This window comes from Pseudomassariella vexata (assembly GCF_002105095.1).
Source record: "Pseudomassariella vexata strain CBS 129021 chromosome Unknown BCR38scaffold_7, whole genome shotgun sequence".
NCBI lineage: Eukaryota > Fungi > Ascomycota > Sordariomycetes > Amphisphaeriales > Pseudomassariaceae > Pseudomassariella > Pseudomassariella vexata.
This window is the reverse complement of record NW_024467962.1, coordinates 1,959,048-1,974,163: the sequence shown is the minus strand read 5'-3', so window position 1 is coordinate 1,974,163 and position 15,116 is coordinate 1,959,048. Positions and strand designations below refer to the sequence as shown.

The 15,116-nt window shown below is 51.0% G+C and overlaps 3 protein-coding genes across 3 annotated transcripts; 2 read left to right on the top strand and 1 right to left on the bottom strand.

Moving 5' to 3' along the window:
• Positions 1-640: 640 nt before the first annotated feature.
• On the top strand, positions 641-1,876 carry BCR38DRAFT_342912 (uncharacterized protein; the record flags this gene model as incomplete). Its single annotated transcript, XM_040855977.1, has 1 exon — positions 641-1,876. The coding sequence occupies one exon, from the start codon at positions 641-643 to the stop codon at positions 1,874-1,876; it is 1,236 nt and encodes a 411-aa protein (XP_040715748.1).
• Positions 1,877-5,104: 3,228 nt separating this feature from the next.
• Positions 5,105-9,185, top strand: BCR38DRAFT_485491 (uncharacterized protein; the record flags this gene model as incomplete). The annotated part of the gene is made up of 6 exons (XM_040863890.1): positions 5,105-5,367; positions 5,723-5,852; positions 6,117-6,333; positions 6,394-6,766; positions 6,823-8,912; positions 8,971-9,185. 6 exons carry the CDS (start codon positions 5,105-5,107, stop codon positions 9,183-9,185), a joined length of 3,288 nt encoding a protein of 1,095 aa, XP_040715747.1.
• A 2,522-nt stretch (positions 9,186-11,707) lies between these two features.
• Positions 11,708-13,904, bottom strand: BCR38DRAFT_474823 (uncharacterized protein). Its single transcript, XM_040862985.1, has 6 exons — positions 13,572-13,904; positions 13,413-13,515; positions 13,256-13,281; positions 12,110-12,636; positions 11,963-11,968; positions 11,708-11,891 (listed from the first exon to the last, which is right to left on the bottom strand). The coding sequence occupies exons 1-6, from the start codon at positions 13,660-13,662 to the stop codon at positions 11,745-11,747; spliced, it is 900 nt and encodes a 299-aa protein (XP_040715746.1). The 5' UTR covers positions 13,663-13,904; the 3' UTR covers positions 11,708-11,744.
• Positions 13,905-15,116: the final 1,212 nt, after the last annotated feature.

Here is a 15,116-nt window from a genome sequence, read left to right as displayed (position 1 = left end):
TTCCTGGTTGGGTACAGACTCTGTATAAGTTTGATTCCTTCGATCAATGTTCGGTCACAAGGTCGTTTTCCTCAGGTCTTCCTAGGCTCTCCCCAATTTGCTGTTATTTGACTGCATTAGCGGAATGTCGCTCAAGTGAACTATGGGGCACAAACGCCTCCATACGTGAAGAAGCAGCTTGAATGTTTTAGTCCCGAGGAGGCATACGGAGACCCGCGACGGAGTTACCGAGACCCCGTGCGCTCAATGTGAATGCACTCCAGTCTGCCAGCTGCGTTGTCCGTAGTACGGAGTAGATGCAAGTGATATCATCGCAGAACATGTCTGTGAGACCGACTGGCCGGCCTGACGATGGTATCCACATAAGCGATTGCGAAGGATGGCGCCAGAACGGGAATATCTTGGCATCACATCGACGTACTAGTCACCCATTACAACTGTGTCAAGCGGGGTTACGATCACTCTATGTTGCTATCTCATTAATTACACTTATGAAGGTAACAGCTTCCCGTCTAGAGGATCCGATCCTACAAAAACAGCCTATGCAGTTGCCTAAGATACAACCTACATACCTAGAGAAATAACCCGTCCACTCCACCACGCAATGTTTACAACCTAAGAACACATTTCATCTTCAGTCATGCCAACACCGAAGATAGCCATTGTGGGTGCTGGGCCTGCAGGTTGCATGCTCGCCCGAATCCTATCATTGTCTAATATTTCTGTCACTGTCTTCGAGAGCGACTCAAGTCCGAACTACCGCACCCAAGGTGGGACTCTCGACTTACACCCAACTACGGGTATAGCTGCGTTGAAGGACGCAAATCTCTTCGAGGATTTTAAGAAGACGGCACGCTACGATGGAGACTACTATTGCATGACCGACAACAAGGCCAAGCCATTCATCCAAATGGGCCATGGTGGTGGCAGTGTGCGACCCGAGATCGACCGCGCCGACTTGCGGAAGATCCTTGCCGAGTCCCTACTACCGGAAGGCACGATCAGGTGGGGGCATCGTCTGAAGCGAGTAGAGGATGGAAGTGTCCTCGTCTTCGAGCATAGCACTAAATCCGGCTTCGACTTGATCGTTGGCTGTGAAGGCGGATGGTCTAAAGTCCGCAAGCACATCACCCCTACCCAGCCTTATTATTCCGGCATCGGTTACACCCAGCTGTCTATTCTAAATCCTGAGGAGACAGTGTCAGAGCTGTACAAGATGGTTAATCGCGGGAATGTATTCGCCCACAACAATGGCGAACAGTTGGCAGTACAACAAATGGGCGACGGCAGTCTACACATGAGCTGGAGCGCCGTGCGGGATGAGAATTGGATGCAGTCCTACGGCTACGATACGAACGAACTCGAGCAAGCACGCCAGGCTATTCTCACCGAGATGCAAGACTGGAGTCCCCTGCTTCGCGGAGCCATCGAAAAGGCCCAGGGCAAATGCGACTCGAAAGATCTCTATATGCTCCCCGTTGGCTGGCGCTGGGAGCACCATCGTAAGATGACCATCATCGGCGATGCTGCGCATCTGATGACACCTTTCGCCGGCGAGGGTGTCAATGTCGCATTTGACGATGCTCGGAGGCTGGCTGCGGCTATCGTGAAGGCAACGCAAGCAGGTGGTGACGCGGATCAACTCAACAGTCAGGTCACGGCCTTCGAAGAGGAAATGTTTGTACGGATGGAGAGGTACCAAAGAGCCACCAACGACATCATGAAGGCATGGATGTTTACGCCGGGGGATATCTGGAATGTCGTGCCTGATGCTCTCTTATGCGTTGTCAAGCTGCAGATACCGAAGATTATGCATCCATTGGCGTACTTGGGCATGCATGTTTGGTGGTGGGTGCGGAGGAACTTCTTTGTTTAAGTGGGACAGCCTCATCATGTGGTTGGCGTGGGAGTTAGATCTTCTCAAGGGTTGATGGTTTCTATTGCAACCCCTAGAATTTCTACGTTGGCGCTTTGAGTTATACCAACAGAAACTAGAGTTCATTTTCTCCTTACGCGGGTTTCAGGCGACGGACAGGACAGTTGCCCCTGGCTTGAGGACTAGCAGTTACGGTCGTCGCGTCGACCACTCGCCTTTTTGGAAACACGTTATGGTCATGGTCATGGCAAGGAAGGGAGGAAAGTAGAATCAACCAGTGCTCAGAGAATTGTCCTGATACCGGTACGATATTTAAAAGTTGACCTCCCATCGCTGAATGGGTGCCTACGCGATTAATGCCATTAAGTACAATCCTAGGACTTCTAGTGGTCCAAATTCTGTTCTTCATTTTGTGTGGAATCTACAAAGTTGCTTCGCTTGAGATATTTACGCACCTCCCCTGATTGATGCTGGATGCTTAGGTAGCTCGGACGGGAACTTCCATCGACCAAGACACAATGTCTCCGCGATTTGCAGAAACCCGCTGCAGATCATATGTTACGTGCATATAGTTTATGCGCAAAGAACATGCCCTATAATACTGATACTACATCGAAAAATAATTTTGAGCGCGAAGCTGTCACTTTGCAATGTGTTAAACGGGAGACTGCACCTATGAGAAAATGTTTACTGTGGGCCGTGACATAATTGACATTAGTCGATAGCGGTAGCAAAGATGAAGGTGGTCTGAATTCTCGTTATCTTTAGAAATACCCGAAAACTCGAGGCATCCTAGCAAGTCACCTAATTACGTACCAATGCAGGCTTGCTATCTTGAAAACTGCTTCTCCGCTCTTTATTCGCATCCATGGTCAGAGATAGGTTGGAGGGACTCGAACCTTGGGGACATCGATTGAGTTAGCCAACCCAACGGTGCCTCTGACCGAAGCGGCCGATATCTCGTCAGCCTCAAACCCGGCTTCGCCACGAATACCTGTAAGCTTCTGATTGGCGCGTCCCCCGAGGTTTCATTCTCGTGGGGCGTAATTCGTGCAGCCGTCTTGATGTCTTGGTGACGATTGATCTGTCAAGCGAACGACAAAATGAACGGCATAGCGAGAGTGGCATACTATAGGATAGCCCAATACTCTCGTGTAGTAGGTGGGTAAAATTACTAGGAAACTAGGTTATACTAGTACTTATACCAGTTCGTGTGATATTCATACCTTACTTTTCTGCACTAGAGTATCATTTAGTACTCAAGTACTTGGGAAGTACTTACCACGACGTTGATTTTGTTGTCCACTTGTCTGTCAAAGACTACAAATGGTGTTAAATCAGGACCCTAGTCTCCACAGCCATGCGGGTATAAAGCGTTAGAAGGAAATTGTTATTTTCAACATCAAAGGGAACTCGAGATGAACAAAGAAGTCTCAAATAGAAGCACAGATGTCTCAGTTGAGATGCCGTGGGGTCCAAGCAAACGACATCGCAGGGCACGCTGCATTGGCCAAATGAGGAAATCCCAACATATTGAGAAACTTCCAACACAAAGAAACATGCCAGCGATCCAACATAAGATGCTAGCCGCAGTGATTGCCATGCAGCCAACCAACATATCAAAACCGCCCCGCCTCTTCCGTATGCGCTTCTTGCGCCATGACAAGGCAAAAAAGGCATTGTTCGTCGACTAGGAATCCAAGGGTATATCTATGTTAGATGCAGGGTCTAGTCATGATAGGCTGGAACCGAGCTTTACATCGTTAGAATGTAAAGCTAAGATTTCAAGAAAACTAGAGTACTGACGACCTTCACAGCGAATATGAACCCCAAAGACGAGTAAGGCCGGTCAATGTTGCACGGTGTGTTGTAATCAAGTTGTACAACGGAATGGGCAAGAGAAGACAAGCCCACAATTCAGTATGAATCAGCTGAATGTGGCATTGCACAGTATGTACGCGGCAGCGAAACTGTGCAAGGGATTGTCACCTTGAATCAAGCGAACAAGCTGTCAAATCCACGATAAAGTGGAATCCATCATATGTTGGACCTTTACCATGGACGCAAGATTCTCGGGCCGAGCTAGCCACCCGGTTGCTCCAATATAATAAAGTCAGCGCCGTCTACCCTTATCAGAGGAGACCAACGCGGAAGCTTTGCTTCAGGACACTTGGGTCGATCTCATCTAAGCTTCTCAGTCCAGGAACCAAGCGTTGAACTATGCTTGCAGACAAAGACACTTTGTAGCTTGAAGTCTCTGACTGATGCCAGGTGCGCTTATCTTGATCGTATTGCAAACTTCCCCTTTGTCGTCACAACGCGTGCCTCACACCGAAATAGCTACGCTGTTCACGGTAATTGTCGACGACAATTCCATATGTTTGGCCTCTACTTGAGATGGTCGCTTTGGTCCGCCTCGTTAGTGTCCGCCTCAGCCTAGCCATTATATAGCATTTGCTGCTCACTTCAAGAACATTCGAAAGAATGACGCAAGATTCAATCGAAACTCTAAGCCCGCACTTCAACCGCCCTGTAAACTGCCGGGCCTCACTTTGCTAGTACTTCTTGAGCAACAGATAGCCAGCAGGCTCAGGTGAAGCCCTACCCACATGTTGATATAACACCCTATGGAAAAGCATACCAAGGCCGATGAATTCTTACATGGAATGGCCCAAGAAACTTGCATTTGTTCCCCGAAACACCAGCACAATGATTGCGATTGAAGATGTGCGCATCGCTTCTTATGTTGTTGGAGTGCATCAGTAGAAGGCACACTTGAAGTCAGCCTTGGTAAGGGTAATGAGGCCACCATCCATTGTCTACACAGTAGCATCGTATTTTACTCCACCGGAAGTTCTGAAGTTGGGTGAAGGTACCTGTCTAATCACGCTCACCTCATCTTCTAAAGTCGTGATAAAAATGGCACGACCCTCGACCACCACCACCTGGACAGTTCTTCCCGTGCACTGTGTTTATTATGTTGGCGGCGCCAACATAAACCGTTCCAACACCTAAATTCGCCAGCATCCCACCCATCAACACGGAAAAGGCCAGTGATTGGATTCATGTGTCATCTCTTCCTACTGCCATTGCGATTGATAGCACCAACTGTTCCTGAAGGAAAGCACTCAACTTACATTGTAGTATTGCAAAGCAACTGGACAACTTTGCGAAGGTCGCAAAATAACTGATTGACCCCAGACGACGATTATCTACGCTAGTACCAAAATGGCTAGCGCATACCGGGGGCGCACCCTCCTTCAATCATCTAGCGGCAGAGAGGAGCAGCACCTCGACATTGCTGCTGTCCGAACAGAAACCCTGGACGACAAACCCTCAACCTCGACTTCACCAGCACGACCATCACCCTCCTCACCCATAGCCTTCTCGACAGAGACGACGACAGCGCCTTCCAGGCCATTGCGCAGCAGAAAGTGGGGGGACGTCGAAGGGAGAACATCGCTGGTGACCAGCGACCCCAGCGCTCCAAGGTGAGACAAGACGCGAGACCCTTTCCTTTCCTTTCAGCACAAGCACCCAGCAGCTTCCGGGCCAGATCCTCTGGCTGTGCTGCCACTGCCACTTTCAGCGAGAGAGATGCTGTCCACTTTTTTTTCTGGCTACTTACGCTCGACCTGCTCTGCTCGCCGTGTCAATACAAAGCAACTCGCACCTGCCCACCATCACCCGCCTTCTCAGTCCCCCTTTTGTGTTTATAACCACCTCCCCTTCTTGTGGCAGCTTGCTGCTGATTTTACAACGACGTTCATTGCGCGCGCTTGCATATCCTTTCATTGTTTCCCTTGCTTGCCCATGTGCTAACCGACGGTTCGCAAATCTCCGCAGATCTCCTACGCCGAACAGCCTGGATAGCACCAGCGTCAAATCGACATCGACTGTGACGAGTCTCGCACAACCGACCCAATCCAGCTTGACTGGCCAGAACAAGCACGAGGGGCTCGAAAATCTTGCTGAAGTAAGTCGAAGACATTCATTTTCTATAATTTCGACCAGACCTTGTCGGTGCCTCTTGGGCAACTCACCTCGACGTCCTCTTTTTTTTGGTCACCTTTACTCCGTCAAGGCTCTGCACTGTATCCATCCCCAAACCCGCGATCCAACCCATCCCTTCCCATCGTCAAGTCATCCCCTTTTGCACCATCAATTGCCTAGCTCAGCCTTTTTACTTTTGTCTGGTTCTTGTTCCAACCTAGACCTGTACTCACATGTGACCATACAGGGTCAAAGGGTTCGAATCACCCTCATCAACGGCGCAGAGTTTGAGGGCATCCTTTCGACCTCGACTAGCAGCAGCTGTCACCTGAGGATGGTACAGCAGAATAAACATACTGCCGACGCCACCAACGGATCACACAAGAGCGAACTACTACCCAATATGTCGTTTCGGAAGAAGGACATGTCGGAAACCCGAGCAATGACGGTGAAGGCTCAAAACGGTATGCCTGAGGCCATTTGAATGTGACACGTTCATACACTAATAAAACGACTTCCATTAGGCACTCCAGCGGCCTTCCGCACTGATAGTGCCATCTCATCTGGCGGACCCGGCGCTGGGCTAAGGAAGCTCCAGCCGTGGAAGCCAGACAGCAATGACAACTTCGATGGCAGCTTGGAGTCATCCAACACCACAGGCACCTGGGATCAATTTGCAGCAAATGAAGCAAAATTCGGAATTAAGTCCGACTATAATGAGAACTACTACACTACGGCCATTGACAAGAATCACCCGCAGTACCGGGAGAGAGTCGCCGCTGCGGAGAGAAAGGAGCGCGAGATCCTGCATAGTGCTGCCGCCACAAACCACGTCAGCGAGGAGCGGAAGATGGACTATGCTGGCGGAGATGACGGTGGTGACGACGAAGAGGACAAGTAGGCAGTCCCAAGCTTGAGGCAACAACTGGATAGCTAACATGATTTCCCCACAGGTACAGCGGTGTCAAGCGACAACAAGACTTCCCACCTCTGCCCGACAATCGTCAGAACAAATATACACCTCCAGCCCGAAGAGCGCCTGCGGCGATCTCGGCGGTTAAAGGCGGGCCCGTTGATCCCGCTATCATATCTTCGCAATTGAAGACGGCAAAGGCACAAGCTGCCCCTAAGGCTGAGGAGTCCAAACCCCGTGCAACGCCGGCTGCCACCGAACTCTCGGCCGCTCTGTCCCCAGCAGCCAAGAACCATGAAACAGCGTCGGAAACAAAACCAGCTTCTCAGCAAAAGGCTGCAGAGGCCAAGCCTGCAAATGCGAATCAGAACTCGACTCCATTGAAACCGTCCGCTGCGACCAGCCGCACTATTTCGCCGCAAGCAAAGGAAGGTGCGGCGCTCAGCGCTACCTCCACCGTTGAGCGTGACGTTCTCAAGGAGTTCAAGACTTTCGCCAACCAACAACGAATGAATGCGGAGAAAGTGCGCAGTAGCAAGGCCAAAGCCGACAAGGAGGTCAAGTTGACGGAGCTCAAGAAGTTTGCCGAGAGCTTTAAACTCCCCACTCTCGTCCCTGCTGATCTGGTTCCCATCATTGCCAAAGACCCTGCCAAACAAAAAGAGATCCAAGAGAAGGCTCAACGAGATGCTGCTGAGCTTCGGCAACGCAAGGTTGAGGAGGCTGCGGCGAAGGAGAAGAAGCCTGCAGCTCCCAAAGATGGCCAGACTACCATTCCGCAAGCTGCATCTGCCGACAAGTCTCGGCCATCTGGCACATTGACGACAGCGCAGCCTGCGGTCACTGCTCGACCCTCCGGTGGTCGCCCGAACTTTGTCCCGCAGCCGTACAACCAGTACCGAAATGACCGCCAGGGCCCTCACAACATGCCCCAACCTGTTCGCCAAGGTGGCCTGGCTGCGCGCATCCGCAATGTGGAAACCCAGAAGATAGGTCCGGACATGCGCCAGCCCCCCACGGGCCCAGCGAACGCGGGAGATGCTCGTCGAATGGGTAGCATCCCGAACCAGCCTGGTGCCAAACTGAATCCTAACAGCCATGAATTCCGATACAATCCCAACAGCCACGAGTTTCGTCCAAGTAACACGTTTCCGCACCCGAGTGCTGGCTCGAGTCCTCGATCTGCCATCAACAACTCGGCCGAAGCACAGTCGGGCCCTCCTGGCTCTCTTGTGGTCGTCACCAAGAAGAAGAAAGCCGTGGATATGAAGAAGTGCATTATTCTGGCTCATGTCAAGTCAATCCCTGTGCCACAAGGAAAGAATTGGGATGACAACCAGGGAATCAAGCCCTCCTTCGACACACCGCCCACTTGGCGTCAGGCACAGGATGACGAGAAGCCGGATTCCACCATGCGACTCAGCTACAAAGAGTATTTTGAGCAACGACCCTTCGCCACCCAGCCAACGCCCAACCCTAGCCATGCCATGCCACAGCAGCTTGCCCACCAGCACCAACTTCCCTTCCACCTCCAGCACGGCGCACACAATGGCGCTCGACATTCCCCTCATATTCCGCCTGTTCAGATGCACTCTACGCCGCACGGGTCTGGTTCACACTCATTCAATGGCGGAGATGATCACAACAGGATGATGCACTCAAATTCCTCGCAATCCTTCTCGTCTCCCCGGATGGGCCATGCGCCTATGTACCCCCCCAACATGAACTCCCCCGCTCAGATGCCCTATAATCAAAACGTGATGCCAGGATTCATGCCCGGCACCCCTCAGATGGGAGGACAATACAACCGAAGCTTTTCCAACAACGGCCAGTACATGGCTCAACAACAGATGCCTATGGGAACACCCATGATGATGCAGCCGCACTTCATACCGGCTCAAGGCATGCCTGCCCCGCAAATGCAGATGTACCCCCCTGGTGGTCAGCAGCTCATGGCCCCCGGTGGGGCTGCGCCTCAGCCGATGCCTGGTGCGAACGGCTATCCAAGCCCCGGACGGCCTGCAGCGCCCATGATGGTTCATCAAGGCTCCCAACAGGGCCAGCCGATGTATGGAATGAGCCCGGGAATGCAATACCAGCAACCTGTTTACTCTCAGCAGCCTGGACAGAGTAAGTACTCTAGAAAGCAATCAGCAAAATCACGGCAGCACTAACTCGCATGACGAAGTGAACAATATGCGAGGATACAACAACCCGGGTCCGCAGCAGTTCGGCACGAGTCCCCAGCAGATGCATCAATACGGACCGCAACAGCAGCATCGCAACAGCAGCAACAACTACAAGAACTACCAAGGACACAATCAACACCAAGGGCCTCAGAGCGGCCACCCCATCCCGACTGGGCCAGGGCGCACCCCAGATGGGCCAGATGAGACTAAATGAGCACACTTATCGTTGAGCAGATGGTCACACAACTAGCGCCCCCCTCCCCCCTTCCACGATTTCTTGATCCAGTTCAGCATCCGTAGTTCGACGCCATCTCGTGGAATTGAGTACCACCGACTGTGTGGCAGCGAACCTAGCGTCGACATATCAACCTTTTTGTGGCGATGTGAGATTACCATCCCAATTTCAGAACATGCGGGAGTCAATTACGGTAGCAAGTCTTGGACAGATCAACTGCCTGTTCGGGCGTTGTCTGCTCACTGTTCTTTGCACTTATATTGCTGGCTTACGAAAAGATCAAAGGCCAGAGGTAGCCGGGTGTTCCTCATCGTCCTGCGGCGACGGAAACCTCCAGAGCGGACGGCCAAGTGATACTGACTCGATATCAGGAGTCGCATGAGATGAGGTGATCGTATCTGATGAAGCTTCTCCGAGCATCAAGAGCTTGTCTGAGCAGAGAAGAGTGTCTCGTCCGCCGCGTTACGTCTTAGAGTTGAGGGTAGGCTGCCACAATAAACTGACTGACTGCCTTGCCTTGGCAAAACGACCTGCCAAGAATACTGGGACTCAAAGTGTTAGCTGTGGACAAGTGGATGCTGTGGGTCAAAAACCCCGGGGATGAACGGTGATCTCCGAAGCTTGAGTTATCCTCGATAGCTCCCATAGCTTAGCAATTGAGACCTATACCGACGAGTATCGTGTTCATTTCAAATGACGAGTGAAGAGATACGAGCTGCCCCGTAGTATACTACTTAGTGAGGACAAAGGAATGCCGTGGTCAACGACGTTCCTACACACTGTTTAGGAGCGTGACCATGTAGTTTCATAGCTGCAGTTCTGGTTGGTCGAGATGAGTAGGGGGATGTCATTTCTTTCGTCGGACTCGAAAAACTAGATTCAAGGGACAACGGCCAGCAGAGCAAAGATGCGAATAATCCAGAGCTCTGGGAGATCTCCGGAAGCATTAGGTCGGCCTTTGTTATCCCAACCTAGGAGTTATCACGATGCTGAGGTGTATTACATGTACTTACGACCCGAATTCAAATGTGGTTTTGTTTAGCCAGGGGAATGGAGCTCTGTTGAAGTCGGACATGGAATCCATGTTGCCCCAGATCATTCATTTGCGGAGAGCGCTTGGTAGGCACAAGAGCCTTTTGGGGAAATGATTGGCTGCTTGCCTTCATGTCAAGCTCACGATTGAGAGAGGGACTCCGAACTCAACTCCAGATTGCGTGGCTTCGTAACAATGGGGTCGATATTTGGTCCTAATCAGGATGGCAGGCAATATCAAAAAAAGCATCGGAACACTGAATTTTCTGACCATTGGAATCTGTGATCTCTGTTAAACTTGCCAGCTCAGGAAAGACCTAGGCACGGGAGTCTAGTCGGTGGCCCCTATTGAGTACTTTGAAGTATTTTGGTGTTGGACTGGCGGGTTTTCTACTTTTAGGCGACCACCCCCGACATAATATGTATGCTGGCTATGTTGGTGACACTATTCTCCAGGTCCATTATAATGTTGTTGATAACGACGAACAATTTTGGGGCGCTTCCAAGTGTACTTGATGCGTCGCTGACTGACCGACCAACCAAGCCAGCTGGTTGGACCAGTGTCCACTCTCATGATTCATAGTTGATGCTTCGAGCCCGGGAGCCCGGGTTCTAGCCTGCGTTTATGTTGGTCAGACAGCTGATACTTCGTGGAGGGAAGTGGGGGGGGCCCCAAAGCTGGCCGCGGCGACCTCAGCACGAACCCCTGAGTTATTAACTGTTGAGGTTGGTTGGGCTGGTGGACTCGGGGTATACGGCATAGCGTTGACACTGAATTCGACGGTGCACTTCCGTATTGCATGTCTAGGATGTTGAACTGTTGGTCTAAGCCTTGGAATCATTTCCAATAACGAGATTATTAAGCTTGACTCCTCGGCCGATGCTCTGCATTCTCTATTTGGCGACTTCGTGTGGCTTCGATACGTCAACCCCTACGCTTTATACAGACTACTAGACTGCTGCAGTCGTACATTCAGGTCGGCATTTGCGTCTATGGATTTCTAAGTCTTTCCAATATTATCACTGTTCCTCCTTGGTCCAAAAGAGCCAGAACTACCAACCACCGAGGTGTTGTGGTTTCTGTAACCCTCAGCACTAAACGAGGTAAGCAGAACCTCCAGGGTTATTCACGCGCTATACATGTTCACAGAACTGATCCAATTTCATGAAACACCTGGATCTGACTAGGCGTATAAGGTTTCCTATTCTTTCTGAACACTCTTTTCTTTGCTACGAGTGCCGAGTCGGGCGCTCAGTTCCCCTGTTCGAATCAATCTAGATCCATCTAGCAGGGGCGTGCCTTTGTGAAAAGTTCCTTTTTGTGCCATCCTCGACCTATTCTTCGTGACGAGTCCAGCTCCTTAACCGATTTTGCCTTCCTTGTACTTTTTTCTTTGTTGCCCAGTTTGGACCCCATTGTTTCATTGGGCTATGATGATTCGTGATAGCTCTTCCAAGAGGTCGAAATTAGAGGTCTTATAAGAAGCCATTTGCGCTTTCTTGTCTTTACTTCTTTTCGGGACGAAAGCCCCAGACTGTACATAGCAATTTCACCAAGAACCAGCCCCGAGTTCCTGAGGAACACCCAACCCTCTGCTTCCAAGCATATACATTCATTTCTCGCGCAGACATTCCAACCCTGAACTCGAACACCTATACTTGAAAACGTTCAAAATGCAGCTGTCGTTGGCTTCCCCTTTAGGTGGCGCCGTACTCACACTTACAGCACTCTGCCATGTCACAGCAGCAGACTCTCCAATCTACTACGGGGTCAAACGGGCAGCCGTGACGGACGCGTCTCCAACAATGACTGCAGACCCCAAACCCATACCCAGCACCAGAAGCTCCGCTACTACGTTGACTGAACTCACCATCATTCCAATCACCAAAGAGTCCAGTGCGAAGTCTTCCAGCACCGAGCTAAGTAGTACTACAGCTTCCAGCACCAAATTAAGCAGTACCGCATCTTCCAGCACCGGTGGCGACTTTATTAACAGTACTACTGGTGTCCTAGAGTTGACCATGACAGCGAGTATAAAGTCTACTCCGACCACTCTGGCCAAATCGACGGGTAGAGCAAGGAAACCGTCCTCCACTCCGCTTTCGAATTCATCTTCAACGACCTCGTCGGCAGTCTCATCTACATCAACGCAGACCTCATCCGCCGTCTCATCTGCAGCTTCATGCACGACATCATCTGAGGCATCCATATCTTTAGTATCATCCACGATATCATCCGAAGTGTCCTCATCTCCAGTCTCATCCACAACATCGGCAGCAAAGTCAGCAAAGTCAGCTTCCACGGCGGTGTCCACCGAGTCGTCCACAGCCGCCGCATCAAAGACTGCGTTGACTTCCAGTCCTGAGATTACCGAGTCGCCAGCCGTCGCATCCTCCCCTGCATCAGCATCGAGTTTGGACTCCACTCAGTCAACCACATCCATATTCACATCCACGACGTCGTCCACGGCAGGCGCGTTGGAAGGACGATGCGAACAAGAAGGCTCCTGGAACTGTGTAGCGGCGACATCCTTCCAACGATGCGCGAGTGGGCAATGGTCGGCTTTGATGCCAATGAGCGCTGGCACGCGATGTCAACCTGGCGTCCGTACCAAATCTGCCATGAATCGTCGGAGAAGGGAGAATGTTGCTCGTCGTGGAGTATGGGCATGAGAAGCTTAGATTGAGAGGTGGGTGGGCACATGTACGCTGTTGCAGAACGAGTTTCCAACGACCGAGGTTTACATCTCTTGACATTTTCCCTATGTGCCCGAGTGGTTAGTGGGATCGAAACATGTACGATAAGTGGTATCGTAAATTTAGGATGGTGTCGCAGCTGTTGCTCATGTAACAGCACGGCTTCGTAGACAGCTGACGTAACTTTCATGCTAAAATGTGGAGATTCAAGTAAAGAAATATTTAATTCGACAGTGGCTCCACGGTGATGAATGAGACAGTAGTTGTCACAATAATTGGCACACAATCATTTGTCTTATCAAACATTACCGCGAACGTACCGCTAGATGCCCTCGTCCCAGTAATCCTGTACACAACGCCATCCCGCAGACTCAATTGAAGCATACTTAGTTGGAAAACTTGGGGTTGACAGATTTCCTATGGCGACGAACTGTTAACCTTGTCCACACACATGAAAAGTGGGTCGGGTGCTCTCACCCTGTGGCCTTCTCATAGGCCCCGCGAATGCCATCGGTGATCTTCTCTTGCGTATTGCGGTCGATGTTGCCGTGGCCGGTCTTCTTCAGGCCTGCGCTGAAGACTTTGGCTGATGTTAGCATCATCTATTAGCTCATGCTGAGTTTCGGAAACACTCACTCTTGTCGCCGAAGTCCTCCTTCTGGCCAACGGGCTGCTGCGAGTGACCGGCGGTCTTGTTTCCGCTGAGTGCCTTCTTTAACTGATCCATGGTGAATGGTGTTAATGGATTGATGGAGTTGACAGATGGAGAAGCGATTTCGTTGTTTGATTCGAGGGTAGTGAATAATGTGAGTGGGGATGGCCGTGCTGCACACTAAGGCCGGCGTGAAGTCGGGTTATATAGCTGCTTCTACATCGATCACACAACAACCCCTCCAAGATCTAGTTTTAGACTGCAAGCTAGTTGCGTCATTCGCATCGACACATGCTGCGTTTGATGGCCGTGTTTTGCCTAGTCTCCAGCGTGCCCCTGCCAAGATCAGAGCTGCACTACAAAGTGGGCTACGTCATTGGGCCCTGCCAGACTGCCATTGGTTCCGACCAGCTTGCGGCGAGTCATATGGCAGTGACATTATCGATCAGGAAACCAGAATTGCGGACATGCCAAGGGAAAAGCCGTTGGAAGTGTGGAATCCGCACTTTCGGTTCATCGGCAGGTATTTACACCCTTGGGTGAGAGGATACTGCAGTCTGCGGTGGCCCTTGTAACTGCATACACCGTATAATGCATCATGCTCTCCGAGGACCATCATGCCATCACGTAATAAAGGTACGCGCCGCGAAACCCGGACGTTCATATCAAGGACATTAGAATGCTTTCCATGGTGTGTTCAGCTTTACCTAATTCTCGTCACGCCTGAACTGTCATGAAATACAAAAGCGCTCTACAATAATACGTGTCCTACGGGTATCTAGGCTTCTGCTATACGTGTTCTATAGTTTCACTTGTTACAAAATTCGCCCAAATTCCTAATACACATGGAGATATCAAGTGAACGTTATACTCTCAATATGTCTAGTCTGTAGTGCTCCACCAGCTATCTATTTCTCGAATCATACCCCAAAAAGCCGAACTCGAAATCCGACTCCATGTTTGCTGCCAACCCGGCCGAGACTCATCTTGCAACTGCAATACTATGAGGCCAGAAAACCCATCTTTTAGAGGTTCGCACCTAGCCGGAAGATATACTCCAGCAGCAATGCCTGAATGGAATCCAGTGGTATCAGGATCCCAATACGGCGGCCTAAATACAGTCAGGACCCAAGCCTCCAGAATCTCATTAGCCTCAGCTGCCGTCATCGACGCGGTGTCTTGATCCGGAGGACGGAGCGCCGCCACAAGGGGTGCGGCTATCAGCCGGTAGCAGGCAAAAGACTCACACCCCAGGTATTGAGGTGATGCGGCTGGATGATGTCGGTGGAGGCGACGTCGATCTGGTCGAAGCGTGCGGTGGGTGCTAGGCCGATGCTGATAATTCCATCCACCGGGTCGCGGCTTGGTGGCATCCCCGGCGCAGGTTCTGCGTGATGGAGTAGTCGACGTGGGCGGGGGAGGCTAACGGTCTCGAAGGCGAGGACCTACGACGGCCAATTTGGCTACTAAAGGGGTTTCTTGGCGCATTTTGTTGTGTGTTTTGGGTTCCAGAGTGACTTACGATTGTT

What these genes read in the sequence shown, in the direction of transcription:
- BCR38DRAFT_474823 (XM_040862985.1), bottom strand. Translation starts at nt 13,662, where the DNA reads ATGGATCAGTTAAAGAAGGCACTCAGCGGAAACAAGACCGCCGGTCAC. An exon ending in GGAGGACTTCGGCGACAAGA is followed by an intron (nt 13,516 to 13,571) that starts GTGAGTGTTTCC and finishes CATCAGCCAAAG; the next exon opens with TCTTCAGCGCAGGCCTGAAG. An exon ending in TGGGACGAGGGCATCTAGCG is followed by an intron (nt 12,637 to 13,255) that starts GTACGTTCGCGG and finishes ATGCTGATGCAG; the next exon opens with GGGAGGATGCGACGGCTGGC.